We start from the raw sequence: 27,823 nt of genomic DNA, 5'->3' as shown, positions 1-27,823 counted from the left end.
CCTTCATTTAGTTGATAATTACAACTTACAAATAACCAGGCGATCTGATCTTATTTAATATATGGCAGACCTTAAAGTGCTCACAAAATTACATGTACATCAAGTACAGGATTTAAAGTAATGTATTATGCTTTACCTCATCTTTCCCTTTAGGGTCAATTTTCAGAGAAATTTATCTTTGAGGGATTAACCTGAAACATTATGGTTACATGTGTTTCAGTAGAATGATACACAGGGATGGGGCTAAGGAGAAAAGATTAGGGAGTGTAGGCTTTAGGAGAGTTAAGGCAAATAACAGCCAATCAAAAGGTTTTATGCAGGTTTCTTTAAAAATAAAATTCAAGGGGCAGCTAGGTGGTGCAGTGAATAGAGCACGGGCCCTGCAGTCAGGAGCACCTGAGTTCAAATCTGTTTGACTTCAGATCAAACACTTGACACTTACTAGCTGTATGACCCTGGGCAAGTCACTTAACCACAATTGCCTAAAACAAACAAACAAACAAACAAATAATAAAATAAAATTCAAATCCCAAAGGAAAGAAGCTACATATAAAAAAGTTTACTATATTATCCTATTACCTTATATCCTTCTGGGAACATAGCATCCAGCTCTTCATCAGAAAGTGGACGATTTCTCTCATCAATTTCTCTCTCCCATCTCCATGCCTGAAGCTGTTCAGGGGTCATGCTCATTATGTGACCTGTATATTAAGCAAAAAGACACTTAACAAGCTGCCTAACATTAACTTTGAGACTTATTACCAAGGCTCTTAAAACAGATAGATACAATATAGAATATCAAATCCATAAATTATGGATAAATTATATTTTCAACTGCATTCATCATCAACTAAATCCACCACCAAAATTTAATCAAATATTTTGCATAGCACCAAAATTTTCTTATGAACCACATTCAGAAAAACAAAAATGCAAAGCCATAAATTAGAATTTATAATAAAACATATGTAGTTCCATTAAGTACCTGGAGTAGGTGTCGCCATGTTCATAGCCGGTGTGCCAATTGGTGTTTTACCAGGAGTCAAAACAGGAGTGCTCCCACCCATCTGACTAGCTGGTGTTTCATCCCAACGTGACTTTCTTTTGCTTGCTCCAGGAGTTGGTGTTTCACCAATTGAATCTCCACCACGATCTGTACGAGGAGTCTCAGCCCACCCACTTCCATGACCAGGAGTATCTTTTAAAAAACAAAGCCAAACACAATTTCAATTTACTTAAGCAATATAAATTTTAGAATATCTTAATGGAAACTAATCTTCAGCTCTAGCAGTAAAATGACAACTAAAAGCTAAAGAAAAATATTTCCAAGAATGGATTTCTTTCATTCTATCCCCTCAGGTTATATAGTGATAGGGCCCTGATGCTCATCCCCCCTTCCCCTACCCGAAGGGGGAGATGGAGGGAAAGAGGAAGAGGAAAATGTAAGTGCTTCACAAACGTTTCATTTTATCCTCACAACACTTGGTAGTCGGTGCTATTATATTCTGTTTTAAAGAAAAGGAAACTGAGTTAGAGAGAGGTTAAGTGACTTGCCCAGAATTGTTACTCTAACTCTCACTGAGGCTGAATTTGAACCCGGTTCTTCCTGATTCTAAGTCCAGCATCAGCCGAGTTGCTATTAAAACTTAGTAATGTCACAGAAAAATATTTCTTAGAAATTCGTAATACCAGTTTCTTAAGTTAGACTAAGGGAGATCTAGGTCACCTACACAAAAGGAAACACAGTAAAGACCCTAACATTGTTTCACAATGACCCTACTCCAACCCTCAAATTAATTTTCAGCCTACTGAAAGTAGGAAAACAAGGCCATGATGCAATCAAACTTTGTTCAACCATAAGAGTTACTTGCTACTTCTTTATGCCAGAGACCACATAATAAAAATTTCATGGTCAAAATAACTTTCCATTATTACTCAGCAAATCAATATTTCACAAGCCACCCAAATCTGCTTTCTTAATTAAAGCACTTGATCTAAAACACACCTCTCTCAGTTTTAGGGGTCTCATCCCATCTGTTTTTACGTGCACTTGAAGTTGCACCTCCATGGCCTGGTGTTGCATGACCAGGCGTATCTCCACGTCCAGGAGTAGCAGCTCCTGCAGGGGTGTGGCTAGGAGTAGGATCCCATATTTTTGAGCCAGGTGTTGCTCCAGGCGTCTCACTACCCTTTGCACGACCAGGTGTTTCATCCCACCTCAAGGAAGGTGTATGCCCAGGAGTCTAAAAAAAATTTTCAATCATATGTTAACATATAATTAGCTATGACTTCTACAAAAAAATGGTATGAGACGCATTAAAAACACACTTTTCACTCTACTGATTATATTAGAGGTTAAAGTAGAACATCAGTGGTATCTCTCTAAAAAGCAAACATGCCCATTCTCTAACCAGTAGTTACAGTTTAGACTAAGTAGAAATTCAAGACGTCAAAATAATTGCTAAAAAGCTACTCTTAACGTACCTGACAGTTTATAAAACATTTTCTTCACAGTTCTGTTCAAAAGGTAATATCTACTAATAACAAACAGAAAGTTTCCAAAGACAGGTCTTCTAGCAGCAATCCCCAACCCCCTTCCTTAAATGAAGGAGAGGTTTATAAGCAAATCTCTTTCTACAGCTAAGGGAGAAGGGTAGACAGGGGAATCAAATGACATAATATTTGTAAAAAGTACTTGGCACATAGTAGGCACTACATAAATGCTTATTCAATCCTTCTCCATCTGATGACCAGCCTAAGAGATAATGATGTTTCATAGAAAGAAACCAGTAACTGTTGCTTATTTTCATATGCATGCATATAGCACAATACAATGAAACGAAAATTTCTCCTTTTAGGTTTCAAAATTAAGTAACTGGATTTTATCAACAGGGTGGAGTCTGGTCACCCAAGAATAAGACTGAGCTTAGTAGAATAAATTCTCTTCTGTCACCCAATTACCACCAAGAAAAATTCAAATTCTACTCCACTACTAAATTTAATTTTAGGTTTGCTAAAATGTCTATGCACCAAATTACATACTAAGGACCATTTTAGAGGTTTATCTCATCCCAGAAATCTAAACTATCTCTATACAGGGGAAGGAAAGGTCTGTTTTACATGGCTATCCATTCTACCACAATGAGTAAATGAACTGTTAACTTGACGTTACTGTTAACAGCATACTCAAAATGAATAGTTACCACTCCCTAACAGAAAAAAAAAAAAGAGAAGCCACAGGAAGGATATGAAGGGTTGCAGAACTGGGGAATTACCTCTGCTTGATCCCAGTTTGAAAGCTTTTTTGGAGTTGCACCAGGAGTCTGATCAGCTGTCTGATCCCAACGCCTTTTGCGTTTTGAAGGAGGTTGGGATGATGCACCATTGACAACTTTAAGTTCTCCAGCTTTAGCTTTTTCTGCTAGCTGTTGCCTAATTTCCCTCTGAAAAATAAGATTAATGATGAAAATTTATTCCTCAAAATAACTTTAGTACTGTTCCCAAACATTATTACCCACACTTCCCACCACTTGTCCAATACATCTCAATCTTCCCTTTCTTTACCCTTCCCTTATGTTTCTTTTGGTCCACACTCTCTCTCTAGACAACAAAATAATCTCCTCCAACCATCACCACACATGTTTTGAGAGAAGCCATTCCACTTGTTGAAAAAGGTTCTTTCTGGAAGCATGCCTTCAATCAGTCTTCTCTGTCCATAAAAAGTCAATATACTTTCTTTTTTTCAGAAGGATCTTTCTTTTCAAATTTTATAAATCATAGCATAATTTTAAAGTGTAATGTTCAATATACTATAAATTATCTTAGTATCAACCTCCCTTATTAATCTCTATAACCATAAAATTATAAGAAAAAACATTTAACAGACCTCCTCTTTAGTCAAATGCTGTTCTCGCATAACATCCATGTATGTCCTAGCATTCATTTTAGGATCAGGTGTCTTGCCTCCTGCAGAAAATAACAGCAACAGGACAGGAGCACAATGAATAAAAAAAAATTAAATTCAAATAATTTATCTGCCCTGCTCTAATAATATGTTATTCCATATTCACTTAATTTTACTTTTTTTAGTTGAAAACTTTAATAATTACACATCTTACTTTTTACTGAGTTTGCTGATCAATTTAACCTGTTTGAACACAAACATAACTACTGCAGTTTAAAACAAGTACTTTAATGCAGATAAAACAATAAAATGACAAAACACAGTTAAGAGTCTTCAGAAGTGATGGGTTCCTGGGTTGCTAATCCGGAATACGTACACTTTCGTGCCTTTGTCTCCACCAGCAGTTCTGACTTCAAGCAGCAGAATAGCAGCCTAGAAAATTATCTCTTTACCATTAGTAACACTTTGGATAGATATTTATATTCAAAACATTACCTGTGCAAGCTGTTGAACTCCTGACTTTCATTAACTAAGCCTAGATCAGTGCATCACATAAAGTTCTAGAATAGTTATACTTTGGCAAATCTGATTGAAACACTTCTACATTTGTATTCAAGTGCCATGTTATAAGAGGGCTTCTTCTTTTTTTTATTTCCATGACACATTGCAGAAAATTTTTATATTTTCTTTTGCAAAAGCAAAATTACAAATTACTTGAAATATGTTACATCTACAATTACTATGTTACACACACACACACAAAAGTTGTGTACAATGAGATGTGTAATTCTATTCCTGAAATTTCATTATTTGTTCTTTAAACTTCAAAATATTTTAAAGAAGCCCAATAAGAACAAGATGCATGGAGGCACACTACTCTTAGAAATGGGAAAACGTGCTATACAAATAGTATAGCATCACAATTTGGGAGGGGAAAATGAAATCCTTAAACATTTTCTATACTGAAGACCATGCCCAATTGGCAGTGTCATTCTGACACTAGCTTTGATAAGACTTCCTTTGGAATACTTTTTCACCATAATCTACACAGGATGTGTTGAACTGCACCCTTAAGAATGCAGACAGGACTGGCATATAGCAGTACTGCTGTAGGAAAGAAATTAAGGACAGTTAGTATGGGCCTGTGAATTCTGACATACATGTTTACATCAATTACAATTAAGCAAGTAAAAAAAATCCCTACTAATTCATGCAGGCAGAAATTCTAATTTGTAAAACCTGCAACAGAATCTAATTTAAGAAACAGGCACCTTATTTTGATTGTGAAACTCACTCACCTGAGGAAAGCTTCCATCAGGCCCACTATGCCCCTTGAACTGACTTGCATACTAAAATTAGCAAAACAGACTCCAACTATTAAACGGATCCAAGTCTTTGTATATATACTTTTGAATGCTTAAAGCAAAGTAGGTGCATTACTGAGCTAGATTAGAGCAATGGGCTCTATGCTGAGAAAACAGTATTTCAAAAATAATAACTGTAAAATTCTAAGATTTGGAAATGAAAACTTTCAAAGTTTTCAAAGACTTGAAAGTATTTTGAGCAGAAACACACACATTTTGTTCAAAGTACAGTATGCGTAACCCAAAACAAAATGAAAAGAAAAACCTTTAACCCTTTGCGTTTCTATGGCATTGGCTCATTATTTTCTTGTCCTTCTACCTAGAAAGAAAACTTGTATTATAAACATGAAGAATATGGCATCTGTGACTTCAAAATCTATACAAATCTATAATATAGGGCTGTTTAAAAAGAAAAACTAAATTCATAAGCATGCCAAAAAAAATCAAAGGGCTAAAGACAACTTCATACAAATAAATTTTACAAGACTTATAGAAAAGTGGGAGTGAATTACCATCTGCAAAAGGATCAAGACGTTCTGGAGAAATTATCATAGTTCGTCTGTGCTTTTTATATTCATCTTCACGATCTGCTATCTTTGGAGGACGGTGTTCAGCAAAAGGGTCATACTACAGAAATAAAGAATCCATAATAAATCAATTTTTATATCCTTACAAATGAGTGAAATTATATATTTTTTAAAAAATAAAATGGCCATGGGGGGAGGGGGAAAGAGTTTGAATAAAGAAAAGGGTTCAAAACAAATATCCATGTTTTGTACACCTTACATCTTCACAAGAAGTTTACAAAGAAGTTCACAGTTTACAAATGTAAAAGTCTCAATTCAAGACTTTTTTTAAAATGAGGTATTTCTATTTCTTTAGCTATATAAAAGAAAATATTACCTGTTCTGTTGACTGTGGTATATCATTAAGCAATGCCACTGTGGGTTGGTATCCTGACTTCTTCTGGCCAAGCAGGCTAGTAGATGAGGAGTAGTCATCATCATCCTACCATAAAAAAAAGTTTGAAACAAAATGTCTCAACTAATTTAAAAGTAGAAGAGATGTACACAGAATTAATGAATTCAAAATATTTTCAAGCTTTTTTTCTTACTTGAACTATAATGAGGAAGCACTATTATAGTGAAAAGAGACAAGTTATATTATGCTACTAACATAATGCTGGAGGCCCTTTTCAGGAAAATTTTGTGATTTTAAATATTATAAAACTTTGATGTGCCTTACTTGTGATCTCTCAAACATTATGTTTAATGTATAACACAACTTCCTTCAGTCTCAATTACACAGAACAAGAACCTTACTGTCTCAGTATGAGAATGTAGTCACCCTAACGATCATGGAAAGCCCAAGTTCCCATTTGTGACAACTGGGAGACTAGTCATTTTTAAGTATCAATCAAAAATTTTTTCCATGAAAAATACTCAAAACTATATAAAAAGCAATTTGAACTTAAAAGAATCAGCAAGTAATTTGCAAGTATTTTTTTAAAATGAGGTGAAAAAATATAATTATACTTTCTTTGCCCCTTTCTACTTTAAAGCTTACAGAAACACTTCAAATAAAATTGAAACTCTTATGATTAAAAGCAAATAGAAGAAATTGCTTATTGTTTCTCCCAAATCAACGAAATGACATTTCTATTTTAAACTTACATCTTCTAATTCAGTTGCAGCAATTGATGTCACGTAGCCAGCAAATCTGCTATCATTACCACCATAAATTTCTTGGTCATAATAACCTGTAGAATCAAGACCAACTCCTTGATCTTCATCAAGAGCTGCCTTCTTCCCCTGGATTTCTCTAATCTGTGCTTCAATATCTGTAAAGAAATACATATTTAAATATCCAATTATATTCACTCATTCATTATTCACTCATTTATTCAATTAACATATATTTATGAATGGTTGAGGAGAGAGAACAGAACTGAGTAAGATAAGAACACTGCCTTCTGTGGATTTGTACTAAGACTGATTTCTATTACAAAGATAATCACCTGAAATGAGAAAATGTAAAATGTATCAAACAGAAAAAAAGAGTTTTTAGACACAAAGGTAAAGAGATTAGTGCTCCAGCAGTTCCATGTGTATAAGTACTGGGGTTTCTTCAACCCCAGGAAGGCATTAGCTTAAAAAGGTAGTGTTTCCTTAAGTTTGCTCTAAATCCCTTATTGGCAACTGAGAAATTACTTTGCCCATTGGAAGAACTTTACATATAATGATTTAAGCACCCAGGAGCAGCCTAGGAGAGTAGCTACAGGAGTTCTTTGTAACTGTTAGCCAAAGCTAACCTTTTAGATAATACACTCCAATTGTGTATATATCAAAGATAAGAGACTTTTCTAGCAATTACAAAATTTAGGATTATATAGAAAGTAACCTAAGAAGCAGTACAAAACTCAACACTTGTGAGGTAGGCACAGACCAAATTAAAACAAGTAACATATAACCGTGCAAAAAGCTGTGAATTAGAAATGAGATGACCTAAGTTTCAAATCCCAGCTTTGTGTGACTTTGAACAAGTCATTTACCTCTACATGCCTAGTATCCTCATCTGTAAAATGAGTTAAAAAAAAAAAAACCCAAACATTCCAATTCGAAATTCTGTAAGTACACAGAAGAAGAAATCAGATGGTGTTATTGAGCAAATGAGCTGACATCTGTTATTTTAAGTTTACATGTTTCTTTTTTTCCTTCAAAATGTAAATAGCTGCTTAGATTGTGTTATTTTACTTAAAATCTGAGTTCTTAATTGGTTTATTCAGTCCTTTTGTGTCAAGATTGTTAAATTTAAAACAAATTACTCCAAGGATGTCCAACTTTATATGGGTGGATGCTCAGATTAAAAATCTACAACACAGTTCTTGGTTTTTAAAAGTTTCCCTGAACAAAAAATTCAACACCCTGCAGTCATATTGATGCATAAGTCTGTCTAAAGTTATGCTGCTGCTCGGATAAACAGTTACTTCTTCATCTGCCTGTAAACAATTAGGAATTATAATGCATACTAGGAGGCAATTAGGTGGCCTGGAGTCAGGAAGAACACAGTTCAAACCCAGCTTCAGATACCATTTATGTGACACTGGTCAAGTCACTTTACCACCATCTGCCTCAGATGCCTCAACTGTCAAATGGGTATGTTTTGAGGATCAAATGAGATAATAGTTGTAAAGCACATTTTGCTTGGCAAATGAAAGCCCAAATTAATGGCATAGTGAACAATTAAACTGAAAGTTTTAAAACAGGGAAAAATGTCAAGAAGAATAAGATCATATGTTTAAAATTCATTAGAGGTCAAATAGTTCAACCTTCTGATTTTACAGATGAAGAATCAAAAGTTCAGAGGTTAAATGAAACTTTCCCAGGATCACACAGTTAAGTATCAGATGTGGGATCTGAATCTAGGTAATCCTGACTCTTATGATTATTATTAAATATGAAATATTTAAATGATTGATTTATGGAAGTATAGTTAAGTCTTATTCTGAAAGATAGAATGAAAACCAATGACTGACTAGAGCAGACCTGCACAATTTGGCAGTAAGTAGGGGCCAAAATTAAAATAGGCTAAACTTCTTCAGGTTTCACTCAACCAACAAATTATTTCTTGAAAATATGTGTAAGGCACTGTGACAAAGAAGAAAATATTTAAGATGATGTTCATAAATTACTTAGCCACTGCTTTCAACTGCCTCCAAAACAATTTCCCAAACATGTTCCTATTGCATTTGTTCTCATGTTAAAACATGTAGAGTACCACATCATGACAGTTGCTGTACTTTGAGGACAAATAGCCCAGCACAATTCTGAACAATATACATTTGTTTCTGGAAACAATGATATTTTCATAACAAAAAAGTACATTCTGAACCTTATTTGCATCTACTTTCTGATTTGTTCTAGTGAGAAATCAGAATTCAAAAGACAAAGAAGGATAGACAGTGACATTTATTCATTCCTGCAGAGATTAAGAACAATGACTTTACTGCTCCACTTGTTCAAAAGGGGAAAATTAAAACAACTACCTCAGAAGCATAAAATTGATGAAAATGGCAATTTCTGAAGAACATTCACACTGTTCCTATGAACTATTCATAAAGTTATGAAGTGACCCAACTATTCTGGAAAGCCAATTTGGAACTATAACCACAAAGTCAGTAACTTTGCATAAGCTATAACTAAGCAATACCACTAAGAAGGTATTGCTCAAAAGGAGGTATTTAACTCGAAACGACCCAGAAGGACAAAAACCCTTTCCAATTATCTTTTGCATGTAGTCTTCTCCCATTAAGATGTAAACTCCTCGAGGAGAGGAACAAGATAGTTGTTTTTGCTTGTATTTAGAATTCCCAATGCTAGAGTATTTGATGCTTTTTGATTGGTTGGGATTTGATTGGGATAAATGGGAGTTTTTCTTTTCTTTTTTTTTTTAGTATTTTTTTATTAATTTATTTTGATTTATCAACAATCACTTCCATAAGCTTTTGAGTTTAAAATTTTTCTCCCCTCCTTCCCCAAGATGGGGCACGCAATAAGATATAGGCTCTACATACACATTCCTATTAAATATATTTTTACATTAGTCATGTTGTAAGGACGAATTAGAACCAATAGAAGGAACCACAAGAAAGAGAAAACAAAACAAAACAGAAGAAAAAGAGAGCAAATAGTAAGCTGTGATCTGCATTCAAACTCCATAGTTCCTTCTTTGGATGTGGATAGCATTTTCCTTCATGAGACTTTTGGAGACTCTTAGATCCTTGTATTGCTGAGAAGGCTTAAGTCTATCAAACTTAGTCATCGCACAATGTGGCTGTGCTTGTGTGCAATATTCTTCTGGTTCTGCTCACTTCACTCAGCATCAGTCCATACCAGTCTTTCCAGGTTTTTCTCAAGTCCCCCTGCTCATCATTTCTTACAGCACAATAGTATTTCATCACATTCATATACCACAACTTGCTCATCCATTCCCCAATGGATGGGCATTCCCTCAATTTCCAATTCTTTGGCACCACACAAAGAGCTGCTATAAATATTTTTGTACATGTGGGTCCTTTTCCCATGTTTATGATCTCTTTGGGATACAGCCCTGGAAGTGGTATTGCTGGGTCAAAGGGTATGCACATATTTATAGCCCTTCGGGCACAGCTCCAAATGGCTCTCCAAAATGGTTGGATCATTTCACAACTCCACCAACAATGCATTAGTGTTCCAATTTTCCCACATCTTCTCCAACATTTATCATTTTCCTGTTTTGTCATGTTGGCCAATCTGATAAGTGTGATGTGGTACCTCAGAGTTGTTTTGATTTGCATTTCTCTAATCAATGGTGATTTAGAGCATTTTTTCATATGACTATAGATGGCTTTAATTTCTTCATCTGAGAACTGCCTGTTCGTATCCTTTGAAAACAGGAGTTTTTAACATGAAACTCAAAGTAACAATTCACATTTTAAACTTCTAAGCAGCAGCCCCTCCTATTAAAATAAGCATTTTCACCTTTCCCCACCTTCTTCTCCCAGGGAAGGGCTCTGTTCTTTCAGAAGGTTTTTGAAGGGGCAGCTAGGTGGCCCAGTGGATAGAGCACCAGCCTTGAAGTCTGAAGGACCTGAGTTCAAATCTGATCTCAGACTAAGCACTTGACACTTACTAGTTGTGTGACCCTGGACAAGTCACTTAACCCCAACTGCCAAAACACACACACACACACACACACACACACACACACACACACACACATGTTTTTGAGATCTTCCATTTCAGATAAGGGAGTCCCCCAAGACTGCTTTCAAAAAAAAAAAAAAAAAAAAAAAGCCAGTAGTCAAGACGGACATTTTGTGAGGTCTAATCCTGCATTCCACTTCTGAAAAAAGAACTTGCCTGTCCTCTTGCTGAATTTTTCCCTCAACTAATCTTTTCACTCAATAGTAGTGGAGTCATCCAAATCAAAACATCAAATTCAATGGAAAAGGTGCATAGTACTAGAGGTAAGCAAATTCCAGCCCATTTTTTTCAATAAAGGAAAGTAGATTCTTCAAACTATAGACCAATGATCTTGACTTACGATTTTTGGCAAAATCTTAGAAGATATTATTATGGTCATGGCTTATTAGAACAAGGAAGAGAGCACTAAAAGACTTTATGGGCTGATCAAAAACAAGTCAAACAAATAAATTATTTCACTTTTTGGCAGGTGATAGATCAGAGAAATAACACAGATATACTATACCTAGATTCTGCCCAGGAATTTGACTACATTTTTACCATTCCCCTATAGATGATTAATAACATAGTCTTTTCAGTTAGCAAAGTGCTTTACTGACCTAATCTAATTTATGCCTCATAACAATTCTACGAAGAAGATACTGTAGGTTATTATTATCCTCATCTTACTGATGAAGAAACTTAGTCAAGGAGTTTACATAACTTGCTCCTCTGGTCACATAGCTCATTAACTGTCACGTGGGTTTCAAATTCTTATCTTCCTCTAAGTGCTTACTATATCAAAATACCTCTACACAGAGAAATGTGAGTTATATGATAGGCCAGTCAGATGTATTCCAAACTTGTTAAAATGGTCAGACCCAAAGAATAGTTCAGAACAGCTCCATATCAAGTGGGGAAATATGACCTTTTTAATGGAGTGCCCCAGGGATCTGTCCTTGGTCTAGTTCTCTTGCACACTTCTATATTTTTTTTTTTGCTTACTTCTATTGATGACTTCACTGGCTCACAGGCCTAGAAACGTAAGTAAGCTTTAGGTTCATCTAGTCCATCTCCCACCATTTCATAGAACAGCAAACTGAGGCCTAGAGAGTTTAAATGACATTCACATGAAGGTCACAGAGGTACCAAGCAGCAAAAAGGGACTGAAACTCAGGTTCTCTGACTCCAAATCCAGGAATATCAAATTAGCAAAATAAAATATGAGTAGGCATTCAACAGTGGAGAGGAAATAAAAGGAATGTAAACTACTATACAGAATTAAATGGTCACAAAACTGAAGACAAACAAAATGGGTAAATTTCTAAACAAACATAAGTATCAAAATTAACAAAACAAGTAATAGATAACCTAAACAATGTGATTTCAGCAACAGAAATGAGACAAGTCAAAAATGAACCGCAGGAGCATTCAAGTGGAGCAGTGGATAGAGCAGCAGCCCTGGAGTCAGGAGGACCCGAGTTCAAACCTGACCTCAGACACATAACACTCACTAGTTGGGTGACTCTGGGCAAGTCAATTAACTTCAACTGCCTCACCAAACAAACAAACAAACAAAAAAAACCTCAATGGGTGAGGAGGAGGTGAGGGAAAGAGGAGGGGCAGGAGGGGAACTCCATAACTAGACAAGTTTATCAGTGAGTTCAATCAGAAACTTAAATAATCCTTACGCTGGATAAATTGCTTTCAAAAAGAGAAAGGTACTGCTCTAGCAAGCTTTATGATACAAACAGGGTCCTGATTCCTAAACCAGGGAGAGATAAAGAAAGAGCAATAGAATATTACTAACAAATATTAACATAAATATATCAAATACTATCAAAGAAATTATATTACGTCCAAAAAATTATTAAGACCAAGTTAGAATTATAACATGAATGGAAAAATGATTCATTAGGATCATTACCATCATAAATAATATGTTTAAATTTGGAACTATGCCCAAAGGGCTATAAAACTGTGCATACTCTCTTTAACCTCAACAATACAGCTACTAGAGATCAAAGAAAAAGGAAACGGTCCCATATGTACAAAATATTAATAGCAGCTCTTTTAGTGGTGGCAAAGAACTGGAAATTGAAAGGATGACCATCAACTGGGGAATGGCTGAACAAGTTGTGGCACGAGGATGGATTTCTATTGCTCCATATGAAATGACAAGCAGAGTGGTTTCAAAAACTGGGAAGACTTACATGAACTGATGCAAAGTGAAGTGAGCAGAACCTGATCATTGTACAGAGTAATAGCAATACTGCAGGATGATCAACTGCGAATGGCTTGGCTCTTCTCAGCAATACAATAATACAAGACAATTGTGAAGGACTTATGACGAAAAATGCTATCCACTTTTACAGAAAGAAGTGATGGAGTCTGAATGTAAATCAAAGCATACATTTTAAACTTTTTCTTTTTGGGGGGATAGATGGTATTTGGGGTAGGAGGATCTGTGTTCCCTTTTGCAACAGGGCTAATACAGAAATGTTATTTACATGCCTGCACATATATAATCTGTATTAAAGTGCTTGCCTTCTCATGGAGAGGGGGAGAGAGGGAATGTGGAACTCAAAAATTATTTAAAAAAAAAAAGAGAGAGAGAGAAGGTTAAAAATTGTTTTTACAAGTAATTAAGAAAAATGAAATTTTAAAAATTCTTAAAATAGGTAAGACATAGATAACAAAACAACAAAAACCATGGGATTATGTCAAGATAAGAGGCAGTTAGGTGGCTCAGTGAATAGAATGAAGGGCATGGAGTCATGAAGACCTGAGTTCAAATCAGGCCTCAGATATTGGCTAACTTTGTGGCACTGGGCAAGTCACTTAACCTGTTTGCCTTAATCCACTGGAGAAGAAAATGGTAAAACAATCCAGTGTCTTTGCCAAGAGAACCCCACACAACTGAACAACAACAATATATCAAGATATGAAGAAAAAAAACTTTCGATAAATGACATTTGTTCAAAAAAAACTTAAAAGCACTGATATTAAAGACTTTAGTGAGTAAAAAGCATTTATATAAAACTAAGAGTTAATATAATTTGTAATGCAGAAACACTGGAAACTTTCCCAATAAGTTTGGAACAAGGAAAATTACTCTCACCATTTTTTACATAATCCTAGAAATAGGAGCTAGAGCAATAAAACAAGAAAAAGAAATTAAGAGAATAAGCGAAGTCAAACAAGAAACTAAAATTATATCTTCTACTGGCATGGTAATGAACAAAGCAACAAAAAAGTGATATGATTGCTTTAACACAATAGCAATATTAAAAAATAAATCAACAAATCATTTGAATCTCTGTATACTACTAGTAAGAATCAGAAAAAAGTATAAAGAGAAATCTGACTTAAAATACTAAATTCACTGAACAACTGGGGCTTAATGTACCAAGAGATATACAGGGCTTATGTAAATACAACTATAAAGACCTAAAAAATTGGAGAGATAGCCAATAGAAATCTAGAGTCAATGAATAGACTAGAACACTATAAGTCATACTATCAAATTTACGTGAAGATTTTAATCAATACACGTGAATACTTTAGAGACTTAATTTTCATACCTGAATTCCTAACACAAAATGTAACACAAAGCCAGCATATTTGTGGCACAAAAGTGATGTGTAAGCATTTACACGTGATATATACTGGTTCTCTCTTAGAATGCATTGACAGCATCCCTATAAATAAAAGAATTTTAGTACAATAGGATCCAGTCCAAAAATACCATTGTTCTTCATTAAAATCCTTCACCAACCCAACTGCAAACAGACTTCACCTCTATTTACTTTAAAGGTGATTTCCCCTGCTGGATTTATTTTATCTGGTCTGCATAAAGGTAGTGGCTTAATATAAAGAGCCTTGGAAATTTTATTCTATATAAAAACATTGATCTACCAATCATAGGAAAGCATGATAGGTTTAAAAAAAAATCTTTAAAAAGGTTATCTTATTTCCCATTTAAAACCAAAATCAAAACCCTTCTGGAACCTATCTGGTCATTTTCTAAAATAAGCATATAATTTCAGGGTATCATCCTGTCTAAAAGTCAGGTTAACAAAAATATTTTCTAAGTGCCCCTTATGTTCCAGGCACTAATGATACCAAAAAAAAAAAAAAAAAGAGGCCAAAAACAGTCCCTAATCTCAAAAAGGTCACATTCTTAAGAGAGAGACAACACGAAAATGACTACATACAACAAGATATAGATAATAGAGAGAGATAGATATAAACATATTGGAGCTAATCTCAGAAGGCTTCTTACAGAAGGGATTTTAGCTGAAACTTGAAGGAAGTCAGGATTCAGGGATGAGGAGGCAGAGTATTCCAAGAATGAGGGAAAGCCAATGAATATAAAAGGAGTTGGGAGACAGATTATCTTGACAGAAGAACAGCAATGAAGCCAGTGTCACTGGATCCTCGAGTACATGGTACAGGGTAAAGTCTATGAAGATTTGGTAGAAAGGAGCCAGGTTATAAAGGACTTTAAAACCAAATGCATGGACAGTTAGGTAGCACAGCGGATAGAACACCAGCCCTGGAGTCAGGAGGACCTGAGTTCAAATCTGGTCTCATACGAGTCACTTGGCACTTACTAGCTGTGTGACCCAAGAAAAAAGAAAACGCAGAAAGTTCTTGCTTTATGTATCCCATTAAGTAAAATTCGACTTTCTATAAAGAATTCTGGAAGAAATTTGCATTCCAAAAAAACACCTATGTTAATTTTACAGTACTGTGCTCTCTCAGCTCCTGCCCCTTGGCTCAGTACTCCAAGTCTCTCACCCTTCCCACACTCCTGTGCCCTACCAAAAGACACCGTAAGAAAAATTTTTTTAAATCTTCCAAATGAAAGCAAAACAGACTCACTGAGCAGCCACCTCCACCTGGGACTTAGTTTCAGACCTCCCAGTGATGCCCTTCCTTGTGACCCTCCCTTCCCTACATCCTTCTGCAAGAGAAGACTGTTCTATCTTTTGATCTTGGAAGCTTGTGCCACAGATCTTTCAGAAGAATATTGCCTTCCCTCTTTAGACTATAAACTCATTGTGGACAGGGAATGGCATATAGTAGGCATTTAATAAATGCTTCCTAAATTGAACTGAATTACTGCAATGGTCAAATATGAGGTGACAAAGGCTTTCGCCATTGTGGTGGCAGCATCAAAGAGAAGGGAACTTACATGATAGTGTTTGGAAAAGTAGAATCAACAAGACTTGGGCAACAGACTGGATATGTGAAGGGGAGTGGGGTGACATGTAAGAGAAAGTGAATGAAGAATCATCGAAGACTACTGAGGAGGAACAGTCAGATAGGTAAGAGAACCAGAGTCGTGTCATGAAAACCCAGAGGGGAAAAAGAATCCAAGAAAGGGTGACTACATCAAAGGTTACAGAAAGGTCAAGAAGGATGAAGATTGAGAGAGATCACTGGTAATTTTGCAGACAGCAGTTTCAGTTGTATGAAACTGGAAGAAAGCCAAACTGCTGCAGGTTAAGAGAGAGGGAATGAAGGAACTAAACACAGATTTTCTTAAGGAGTTTAGCCAGTTTCAGTAAAGCAGGACAGCTAGGTGGTACAGTGGAAAGAATGCTGGGCTTGGAGTCAGGAAGACCTGAGTTCAAACACTAGCTATGTGACCCTAAGCAAGTTACTTAACCTTTGTTTGCCTCAGTTTTGTCATCTTTGAAACAAAGATAATAGTAAGAAGATCATATGAGAAAATAACCGTAAAGCCTTTAGCAACATGACTGGAGACATTGTTGTAGTTGCTGTTGTTGCTGTTCAGTCCTTCAGTCATGCCTGACTTTAAAATGTGAATTTTAATATGAATTTAATAATAAATAAACTACAATGAGTAATAAAGTGTGAATTTAAAATGTAAAATGCCTGACATTCTTTGTGACCCCGAAGACCATACTGTCTACAAGGTTTTCTTGGAAAAGATACTAGAGTGCTCTGCCATTTCCTTTTCCGATGCATTAAGGCAAACAGGTTAAGAGACTTGCCCAGGATCACACAGCTAGTAAGTACTTGTGGCTGGATTTGAATGCAGGTCTTCCAGACTCCAGGTCCAGCACTCTATCCACTGTGCCAGCTAGCTGCCCCAACTGGGACAAAAGTAAGTGCTACATAAATGTTAGCAATTGTTAGCTATTGACATATACAGGATAGGGGTCAAGTTGGATCAAGTGGGGGTTTTTTAAGTACACGGGAGACATGGATCCTGTTTGTTGGCTACAGAGAAGCAGCCAGTAAAGAGGGACAGGATGAAGATTAGTGAAAGTAAGGATGACAGAGGTGGTAATCTGCTAGAGAAGACAGATGGAATAGGATCAAGGGTTTAGGTAAAGAGGTTTGCCTTGCAAGAATGGTCATCTCTTCATGTGAGAAAGGGGTAAAGATAGTGTGGAAAGGCATCAGTGTGAGGACAGAGAAAAGATGGAGCTCTAGTAAAAGACTTCCATTTTTTCAGCAAAGTATTTAGGTAAGGTCCTCAGCTGACAAGGTGGTCCAGAGGGAGAGTTACAGAGGCTGTAGGAAGAATCAAAAGGTGAACAGATTAAGGCAACATAAAAGGATTACCCTGCTGTGGTGAAAGTGACATTAAGAGCCAGATGACTCAGCCCTAGAATTGGATCTGAGCGAGGCAGAGCTTTGCCTTTGGGGCTAGTGTACCCTATCAACATAGTTTCAAGATTTTCTCCAGCTCCAAGCAGTAGCATATGAATAGAAGCACAAGCAACAGAAGGTGGGAATAATTCAAGGCTAAAGCTTGGCAAGGCAAAAGCAGTGCCAGGATAAGGAGCAAAGGGAAGATAGAAAAGATAATGTAGAGTTGAATTGGTTAACCAAAGGGTGAGATAGGGAGGCAGGGAGGAGAGTATAGTCAGTGTAGGAGTGTCAGCCTGAGAAAGAACTGAGGAGTAAAGACATTCACTAGAGGTTATGGTGAAGATAAAAAACAGAGTTAGGGGTCATAAGCCAATGGAAAAGATGTCACTCAATGCTCAGGCTACTTACTACCTAAAATGAATAGTAATTAGTGCTTCTATAGTGCTTTAAGGTTTGCAAAGTGTTTTATATGTTAACTCATTTAATTTTCACAACACCCTATAAGGAAGGTGTTACTATCCTAATTTTATATATGAGGAAACAGAGGCACAGAGGAAATCTCATTGGAAAGTTCTCCAGACCCATGAAATAACTGGCCTCATTTGTAAAAACTGACTATGCTAAATATAAAAATACTAAAAAAGAAGTCAATTTCTGAGTAGCCGTTTCCCAAAACAATCCAACAAGCATTTAAGTGCTTGCTATGTGCAAGGAACTATGGTAGGGTGTGGGAATACAAAGACAAACCTAAAATAGCCCCTGATGGTATCAAAGAGATTACCTTATGCTAGCTAGACTTGCTGACTTGAGAAAGAGCAAATGTTCCATAATTCAACAGCACAAACTAAAAAAAAAAAACTCTCTAGATATTAAAAAAGTTTTTTCAACAAACTAGAGAGTTGAACTTTATTCAGTTGAAATACCCCAAGTCACCCTCCATTCCACTCCCATTTTAGAAACAGCACAAAGGGAAGTTTTCTGTAACACACGTTAGCCACTAAAAAATGAGAACATTTTTCCTAGAAGTTATGTCCCCAAGCTGCAAGACTGCCGTGTTTGTTGTCAGTGATTTTCCTCCCTCCGTACCTCCATCCCTCCCCCTACTCATTTGTTTTGTTCTTGTTCTGGTAGCCACTGAAGTTTATCAAGGATTGTAGTCAGACTTCTTTCTGCTTCAGGACTACCACTTTGGCAGCTTTATGGAAGATGGATTGGGGACAGAAGAGATTTGGGACAGGCCACTGAACCAATTTCAACAGTTCAGGTTTTTACCTGATGACAGCCTTTCTCACTCACCATCCCACTCACATTTAATTAACATGCCTTAAGTCCCCTCCCTACATGGCATTGTTAGGAGCTAGAACTACAAAAATGAGCTTTGACATAGTCCTTGTCTTTAGGAAGTTTATAGTCGAATTCAAGGAGTAAGATGTATTCACAAATAAATGCAATAAGGCAAAGGAGATGTCCAGACAAAGAGCCGTAAGAAATGGGGGGGGGGGGGGAGACTGCTTTCAGCTTGATGGGATTCTTTGTGGAAAATGTGGCAGCTGAGAGCCTGACCAGGAAAAGAAGAATTTCAACAGGCAGAGATGTGGAAGAATACTCCAGGCATGGGAAGAATTTCCTTTGGAGGAGGACTTGGACAGTACATGATAACAGCTGACAGTTATGCAGCCCTTTAAAGTCTACAAAGCTCTTCATACACATTATCACAGCTGAGCCTCCCAACAAGAAGGAATTATTATCTCCTATTTCACAGGTGAAGAAAAAGAGGCTCAGAGGTCAAGTCATTTAACCATGGCCACACAAGCTAGTAAAAGTGACAGGAGCAAGATTTCAAACCAGTCTTCCTGAATCCAAGTCTAACACTCAATACATTCTGCCATCCCACCTCACCAATGCTAATAATTTTTATATAGCACTTTTAAGTTTCTAAAAATGCTTTTACATATATTCTTATTTGTGCCTTGTAAAGGCTGTGAGGCAGAAGCTGGAAGTCCATTTCTGGGGGAAAAAACCCCACAATGTGTGAAAGGGAGGTCTGGGGAACAATTAAATGCCAGGCTGAGTTTGTACTTTTATCTTAAAAGTAATTCAGAGGGGCAGCTAGGTGGCACAGTGGATAGAGCACCGGCCTTGGAGCCAGGAGGACCTGAGTTCAAATCCAGCCTCAGACACATAACATTCACTAGCTGTGTGACTCTGGGCAAGTCACTTTACCCCAACTGCCTCACCAAAAAAAAACACAAAAAAGTAATTCAGAGCTACTGAAGGTTTATCAGACTTGTATATTAGAAAGCTTATTTTGACAGCAACATGATGGATAGAATAGAGTAGAAAAACTAGGAGCAAGGCTAGCTAAAAAGCTACTACAAACAATGTGGGCCTTAACCATTATGAGGGCAGTAGAAAGGAAAAGAAACAGACAGGAGAACAAAATTTGGCAACTGATTGGAATTAGGGCAACTAGATAGCACAGTGGATAGAATGCAGGGCCTGGAGTCAGGAAGACCAGAGTTCAAATTGGGCCTCAGACACTAGCTGTGTGACCCTCCACAAGTCATTTAACCCTGTTTGCCTCACTTTTCTAATCTGTCAAATGAACTGGAGAAGGAAATGGCAAACCATTCTAGTATCTTTGCCAAGAAAACCCCAAAAAGGATCACAAAGAGTCAGACAAGAATGAATACAACTAAACAACAAAAAGGTTAGAAGTCTGGCAGAATGGTGGCATCATCCAGAGGTAAGGATACTAGAAAAGCAGGAACATTTTAGAGAAAGGATGAGTTCAGTTTTCGACATTTTAAGTTTTGAGGGGCCAGTGGGACACGTAGATCTCTGGGAGGCAACTAGTTTAAGAACTAGCGCTAGTTCCCCAGAGAGAGGATAACTGAAGCCAGGGAAGTGAATGCTGCCAAGTCGGAAAACCCCAGACAGAAAAAGTGGCTTGAAGGAAAAACCTTTGGGGAAGCTTGTGGATAAGGAGCAAGCAAAGGCAGGAGGTAGAAATATTTTACTGATAACTTGCTATCAATTTTTTATTTGTGGTTAAATATAGGTTTTTTTCTACAAGATTAACATGAGAAAATTTTAACAGTTGAGCATGCTGTTAATAAAAATTTTTTTTTTATTATTTTACATAGCCTTCAGCTTAGGAGGAAACCTTTAAGTCAGAAAGTTATCTCTTACAAGAGAAAAATTGGGAGACCATTTTGCTGTATCTTCCCATTAGACAGATTCACAAACAGGGAGCTAAGTCACTGGTTGGTATACAGCTCAGGTACATAACAGGACACAGAAGGATACTTCTTGCACAGGGAAGCACAGAGAGAACAAACATCTATACTCTTAGTTCTCCATTTGTGACTCAAATATCCTTCAATAAATCTGACTCCAAATACATTAATAAATGTTACACTCTCCTAACCCAGGAAAAGTAAGGAATTAAAAACATAAAGTGCTGTTAACCACAAGTTATTCTGAGAAGTAATGTTACCCCTAGTAAGGAGTGGAAACAGGAATAAATTCAAAGAATTATAGATTTAGAATTGGAAGGAACCTTAGCGATCCTCCAGTACATCCTCCCACATTTTACAAAAGAGTAAGTCAACCAATAGGCAGAACTGAAGTAATTTGCACAAAGTCATACTAATAACAAAGCTGGAATTTTAATTTCAACTCTATTAACTTCAGTTCATCACTCTTTTCACTTTACTATGCAAGAAGGGAATAGAATGGTAAAACTATAGATTCCCAAATCCTCAGACTAATCTTCATACTTTTATTACTTTGGATTCACTGTCAAAAATTCCTAGAAAATCCAGAATACCAAATTACAGCACAAAAAACCAAAAACCCAAGTATAAAAGATTCTTAAATGATCCACTAGAAGTTCTACAATTTTGCTGACACACCCTATGTTGATCTATGTTCAGTTATAGAAGGTTTAAGGTCACATACATTAAATCTTTACACAGATAAATATACTGTGTGGGTTTACTCAACAACAGATGCTTTTTGATAAAGATGATGATAAAGACATCAAGGTGGAATAGAATATTGGTCTTCAAGTCAATCAATAAACATTTACTAAGTGTTTAGTATATGTCAGGCATTGTATTAAGCCCTGGGGGAGACAATGAAAGGAAAAAACAGGGTCTCTGCCCTCAAGGTGCCCACATTTAATAGAGGAGGCAACATGTGGATAACTAAGCACTATATATAAATATACAAATGCATATATACACAGTGTAAATGAAAAATAATCTCAAAAATAAGACATTGGCAGTAGGGAAGGAACTAGGAAAGGCCTTTTGCAGATGGCAGTATTTGAGCTGGGTCTTGAAGGAAGACAGGAATTGGAGGTGAGAAAGAAGGGAAAGCATTCTAGGCAAGGGAGACTGTCAGTGAAAAGGCAAGGAGTCAGGAAATGGAATGCCACATGTGAAGAGCGATAGGCCAGTGTCACTGGATCCTAGTGTACCGAAAGGAAAGGAAAGTACAGAAAGGGGCCATGTTATGAAGGGCTTTAAAATCAAAGAGGATTTTATATTTGATCCTGGAGGTAATAAGGAACTACTGGATTTTACCGAGTGGGATGGATCCGTATGAGAGGGGAGAGGAGGGGAAGGAAGGAGAGAAAAGGGAAAGGGAGAAGTCTTGATTGAAATGGGTGAAGAATTGAGGCAGGAAAACAAGTCAGAACACTACTGTAGCAGCACAGGCATGAAGAAGGTAGTGCACCAGGCAGAAGCTACGTGAATGGAGATAAGGAGACAACAGAAGATGTTATGAAAGCAACAGGACTTGGCAACAGATTGGGGGGTGAATTCAAGTGAGTAACTGAGAATGACATCTAGGTCACCTGGGCTGCTGGTAGGAAATGGTGCTCTTAAATAATAGGAAAGTTGGGGAGAGGGGAAGTTTGGGGAGGAAAATAAAGAGTTCTGCTTTACAGGTGTTGAGGCTGAAATGCCTACAGGGGCACCTAATTCAAAATGCCCTAAAGGCAACTGGAGATACAGGACTGGAGCTCTCAGAAGATAGACTAGGGCTATATTTATACATCTGAGAATCTTTTACATGGAGATGATAACTGAACACACGAGAGCTGATAAGATCACCACTAAAGATAATATAGAGAAGGGATTCTTAACCTGGGGTCCACAGACTCCTGTAGATAAATTTCAGAGGAACCATGACTTGGACAAGAAAAAAATGTATCTTTATTTCAACAGAATTAGTTTCCTGTGTAATCCTACTTATTTTATGCACTTAAAAACAGTATTTTGAGATGGGGTCCATAGGTTTCATTAGACTGCCAATGGAGTATGACACAAAGAACTTCTAGTATGGAGGGAGAAGAGAAGCAGGCCATTAACCCACAGTTAATGGGAATGACATGAATAAAGATCCAGCAAGGGACACTGAGGAATTGTTCAGAAAGGAGAGCAGGAGAAACTATCCAGGAAGAGGTGCTGAACAGTGTGAAATACTGCAGTGTTACAGAAGGATAAGATTGAGAAAAGGCCTTTAGATTTGGCAAGAAAGCATCTTTGACTTTGGATCAAACAGTTTCAGCTGAATGATGAAGTTGGAAGACAGAATGCAGAGGGATTAGAAAGAAAAGTGAGAAAAGAGAAGTAGAAGCATCTGGTATAGATGGCCTCATGGAATTTAGCCATAAAGAGGAGAATGACAGGATAACAGCTAGAGGGGATGGTAAGATCAAGTGAGGGTTTTTAAGGATGGGAGAAACAAAGTCCTTTTTGAAGGCAGCAGGAAAAGAGCAAGGAGAGAAGAGAGAGATTATGGAGATGACAATATAAAGGCAATCTTTTGGGAAGATAGGAGATCAGGAGCTCTTGTCCTTTTTTTTGTCAAGTACCCCTTCAGCAGTCTGGAGAAGCCTATGGACCCATTCTCAGAATGTTTTCATTAAATCTATAACTGGGGGCAGTTAGGTGTGGAAGTGGAAAGAGCACCGGCCATGGAGTCAGGAGGATTGGAGTTCAAACCTGGCCTCAGACACATAACACTCACTAGCTGTGTGACTCTGGGTAACTCATTTAACCCCAACTGCCTCACCAAAAAGTCATTTAACCCCAATTGCCTCACCAAAAAAAAAAAAATCCATAACTGATCAGTCAAGAAAATCAATAGGCATTTATAAGAGCATACTATGGCCAAGTACTGTCCTAAGTGCTAGAGATAAAAAGAAAGGCAACTAAACATAAAGGGGGGAAAAAAAAGAATTTTTCCCCCACCCAGTTTGTGGACTCTCTTTGCAAAAAGGGCCACCTCTTCATTTAAGACAGGGGAGAAGTTGATAAATCAAAATTAAAAAAAAAAAAAAGACAGAGGAGAAGGAGAAAGTGTGAGGAAACATCTGAGTGATATAAGGAAGACAGAAGAAGAGAAAGCTCTCAGAAAATGGCCTCAATTACTTTGAAGAGGTAAGGTCAAAAGGTAAGAGAATGGGGATGGGGTGCCACGGGAGGCCTGAGAAGGGATGAAAAGGTTTGGAATGATTATGGAGGAAAAAAAGGATTACCCTGCTGCCCCGAGATGCTAGTTATGATTATGTAACATAAATAAACATCAATAAAAGTGATACACTCAGATGGTGGGAATAATCCAAGGTTAGGTTGGCAAGGTGTGATCAGTGGTAGAGAAAGTGAACAAGAGTTTCGAATGGCATGGAGCTGAATTAGTTCCTCCAAGGAGTTAAGATAGGGAAAGGAGGAAAGTGTAGTCAGTGTTGGGATGATGGCCTGCTAAAAAACTGAGGTACAGAGACTGAAAGTTACTGTAAGAATAAGGCAGGGTTAGGGGTCATAAGGCATAGGAAAAATGTAATGATAAAATGTTTTTATCAGATAAAGGAATTTCAAAGTTCACAAACATGGTTGTGGAAAATGGCAAAAAGCAAGAACATCTCTGAGTGAAGCTGAGTAGACTGGAGGAACAGACTGTATGAATAGAATAAACTGAAGAACTAGAGTTAATGTACTCGAAATGATGGAAAGTGACACCAAAGACCAATGGGGGAAGGGATGTGGTTAGGGAGACACACAAGATGTGTACAAACTGCAAGTGGATCTAGTAACTTTAAGTAAAAGATGAACTAACATGTCTTCAACATGTTAGTCTTTTCACACATGTCAACTTGGTCAGGAACTTATTAGGCAATATAATCTCTGAACACTAATATCACAAAAAGCAAAAGGCCGTTTCTGATGACCTTAGTAGTATAGGGCCAGTCAAGTTATTCAAGTAGATCATGAAAATCCACTCATAAAAACTACTTTACATAAATGGTTTCAATATCCTACCCACCAAAGCGTTTTCAGGAGCTGTGAAAACTTAGCAAAACTGACGGCTTTTAATTCAATTTCTTTTTGTCCATGGCTACTTACAGTAACTATCTTAATAAGAAAGAACATTTTAAAAACCACAAAGCATAAAAAATTGCTACAAGACCAAACCATTCCACAACATTAAGAATCAAGGCCACATCTTTAAGTTTTCTAAAATAGTAAGTTTTTTTTAAATCTTATCATTATCCAGTGAGTTGGCTACCCCTTCCAGATGTGACATCTACAAATTTAATTAAAGTTCGTGTTCTTTTATTCATTCTTCTGACAAGCGATTATAATAAAATGTCTGAAAAATCTTCTAACACGACTTCTGGGTACTAATATTCAAGAAACAAAGAAGCAACACTAGTTTTCACAAGCAAGAGAAACACCACCAGTTTAGGTTTTTAAACACTATGGGAGACAGGGCTATATAAGGTTTTTTTTAAGTATACAGCTACAAGTTTTAATTGCCCACCTTCGGATTCTCAGGTTTAACATTCTTTGGAAGTCTTCTGTGCTACTAAAATTGGAAAACCAAAAATGGGGCTCCACATTCAAGTCAAGTCAAGAAGCACTTTGCTAAGCGCTTACTACGTGCCAGCCACTGTACTAAGTGCTGAGTATACAAAGAAATTCCATTTCCCTGGTCAGAAAATGAGGGGACGGGGGAATGGTTAGTAAATTAACTGCCAATTTGCTAACACAACCCTCCCCACGTTAAAATAATTTTAAAATGAAAAAACGAACACCTAAGCTTCTTATATTAATAAAGCCACCTCCCTTCTCCCCTTCCCTCACGTCTAACACCATCTATTTATTGTAAGTTAAAGCGAATAACAGGGGGGAGGGGTGGGTTAGGAAATAAGAATGTTTCCAAACAGCTGCAGCCAGACAAATCTAAATGCTAAATTAGGTCAGTATTGAAAAGCAGATGAGTCCAAAACGCTGAGCACCCTGCCTGTGGCTACACAGAAGCCAAGGAGTAACGGGCCTCGGCGGAGCCTCACTGCGGTGCCACGAACGAAAACAGCCTCTCCGAGTCCCTCCCTGTCTCGTCTGAGGCATAATAACACCTTTGCTGGGTTAGGCAAGGGCAGCGCATGGGCCCCGTTTCCCGCAGCCGATTCCGGCGATTTCACGACCCTTTTCACCGGGGCTTTATCGTCTGGCCTCCGCAGAAGCCCATCGGGCCCACAAGGAAAGTGAAGGAGAAGCTTCGCCCCGAAGCACAAGACAAAGCGCTGTCGGGGGAGGGGGAGGGCGGCTGGGACGCCATTACATTGTACCGCGGCCTGCGCCGCCGCCCAATCGACCCCGAACCCCGCGGGCGCCGGCTCGGCTCCTCCACCCCAAAGAAGAAAAAAAACAAAGGGACGAGGGGGAAATAGAACCGCAGAAACCTGAGAGAAGAGGTGATCGAGTAATGACAGGGAAACATTCCTTACCTTCGTGAGTTTTGGCGATCTTCGCCATTTTGTCCACTCGAACACACAGACGGAACTGGTACGTCCAAGAACTTCCGCTCGTGGCCGCCGCCACCGAGAAAAATAGCGGGGGAGGGGAGGAGGTGCTTCTGCGCAGGCGCCAAAGCGGAGTGCGCGCAGGAGAGTGTCACGTGACAGGGGAACCACTAAGATGGAGAGGCCCGATGCATTGTGGGTGTGGGAGGTGCGGAGAGCCCTGAGGTCAGCCCTGGTTTGGCCCGAGAAGAGCATAAAGTCAGTTGTAATGTGGGTAGAAAGGCTCTTCTGCGGAAGAAGGATCTGCTTTGTGGCGTTACGTAATCAGACACCTGGAAGAGACCTTTAGAGGTCGAAGTCCTACATAATTCTGTCACCATGCCATGGTATCTGTTCCCTTCTAAAAGTATGTAGGAAAGGAGCTTGCATGTCTTAACTGTTGGACTTAGTGCAGCGCTTAACTCAGGATCGGCAGCGTGGGATGATGGCGCAAAGACTGCTTATCCTGGCCTTAAGAAAACCGGGTGCAAATCCTGCTTCTGACGTACTGCTTGTGACTATAGGCGGGTCACTGAGCCTCTTTAAGCTTCAGTTTCCATTTTTGTTAATCAAAAAGTGTGAACTGGATAAACTTGAAGATCCAGTTCTAAATCTATTATCCTACTTGATTAAATCAGTATAACTTCTAAGTTAAATCATTAGGAGTACAACAAAAAGGTTTTCTGATCTACAACCCTCAAACTGTTAGGAAGTTCTGTGCATCTTAAACTCAGCCTTTCCACTATTTAGAAAGAAAACACTGTATCAAACTCCTTTTATGAGACATAAATCCTAATGCCTAAACTGGGGAGATAAAGCAAAAAGAACTATCAACCAGTATCACTAGTAAATATTTATATAAAAATTTTAAAGTAAAATCCTAACAAAAAGATGGTCAAGAAATGCAAAAACAAAGAACAAAAAAACTATCTATTAGTCCCAGAACTACTCTAGACAGATGTGAGGGGAACAAAGTGAGGTGACACTAATTTCCTTATTCCTAGAATTAATTCCTCAATTAATGCAGTCCGGGCACATTGCCTCTTTTGGCTGCAATATTTTGGCTGCTGTTGCATACTGAGTTTGTAGTCCACTACTCCAATTCTCAGATTCCCTCCCCCACCTCCGCAAAAAAAACTTGCTGTCTGATTCCCCCAACTTGTACTTATGTAGTTGCCTTTTTTTGTACTCAAATATAAGACTTTACATTTATCCCTATGAAGTTTTACATTATTAGATTAAACACAATGCTCTAGCCTGTCAAGGTCTTTTTTGGATCCTGACTCTATTTTCCAGTGTGTTAGTAACTCTTCCCAGCTCTATGTTATTTACAAAT

At 37.6% G+C, this 27,823-nt stretch overlaps 1 protein-coding gene across 6 annotated transcripts in view; it reads right to left on the bottom strand.

Moving 5' to 3' along the window:
- Positions 1-26,505, bottom strand: part of SF3B1 (splicing factor 3b subunit 1) — a 46,364-nt gene extending 19,859 nt beyond the window's left edge. For 2 of the 6 annotated variants that reach the window (XM_027865714.1, XM_027865716.1), the window contains exons 1-9: positions 26,434-26,505; positions 6,942-7,108; positions 6,172-6,276; positions 5,781-5,895; positions 3,887-3,966; positions 3,276-3,443; positions 2,006-2,243; positions 986-1,198; positions 580-701 (exon numbers count right to left, since the gene is read on the bottom strand). In XM_027865714.1, the coding sequence (XP_027721515.1) occupies positions 580-701; positions 986-1,198; positions 2,006-2,243; positions 3,276-3,443; positions 3,887-3,966; positions 5,781-5,895; positions 6,172-6,276; positions 6,942-7,108; positions 26,434-26,461 (1,236 nt within the window). In that variant the 5' untranslated portion in view covers positions 26,462-26,505. The other 4 variants (XM_027865715.1, XM_027865719.1, XM_027865717.1 and 1 more) reach the window with 4 other exon arrangements.
- Between the last annotated feature and the right edge of the window lie 1,318 nt (positions 26,506-27,823).

This window comes from Vombatus ursinus, unplaced genomic scaffold, assembly GCF_900497805.2.
Source record: "Vombatus ursinus unplaced genomic scaffold, bare-nosed wombat genome assembly UNPS02014779.1, whole genome shotgun sequence".
In the NCBI taxonomy this organism is placed as follows: Eukaryota; Metazoa; Chordata; class Mammalia; order Diprotodontia; family Vombatidae; genus Vombatus; species Vombatus ursinus.
The sequence above is the reverse complement of the archived record's forward strand: the minus strand, read 5'-3'. Positions and strand labels throughout refer to the sequence as shown.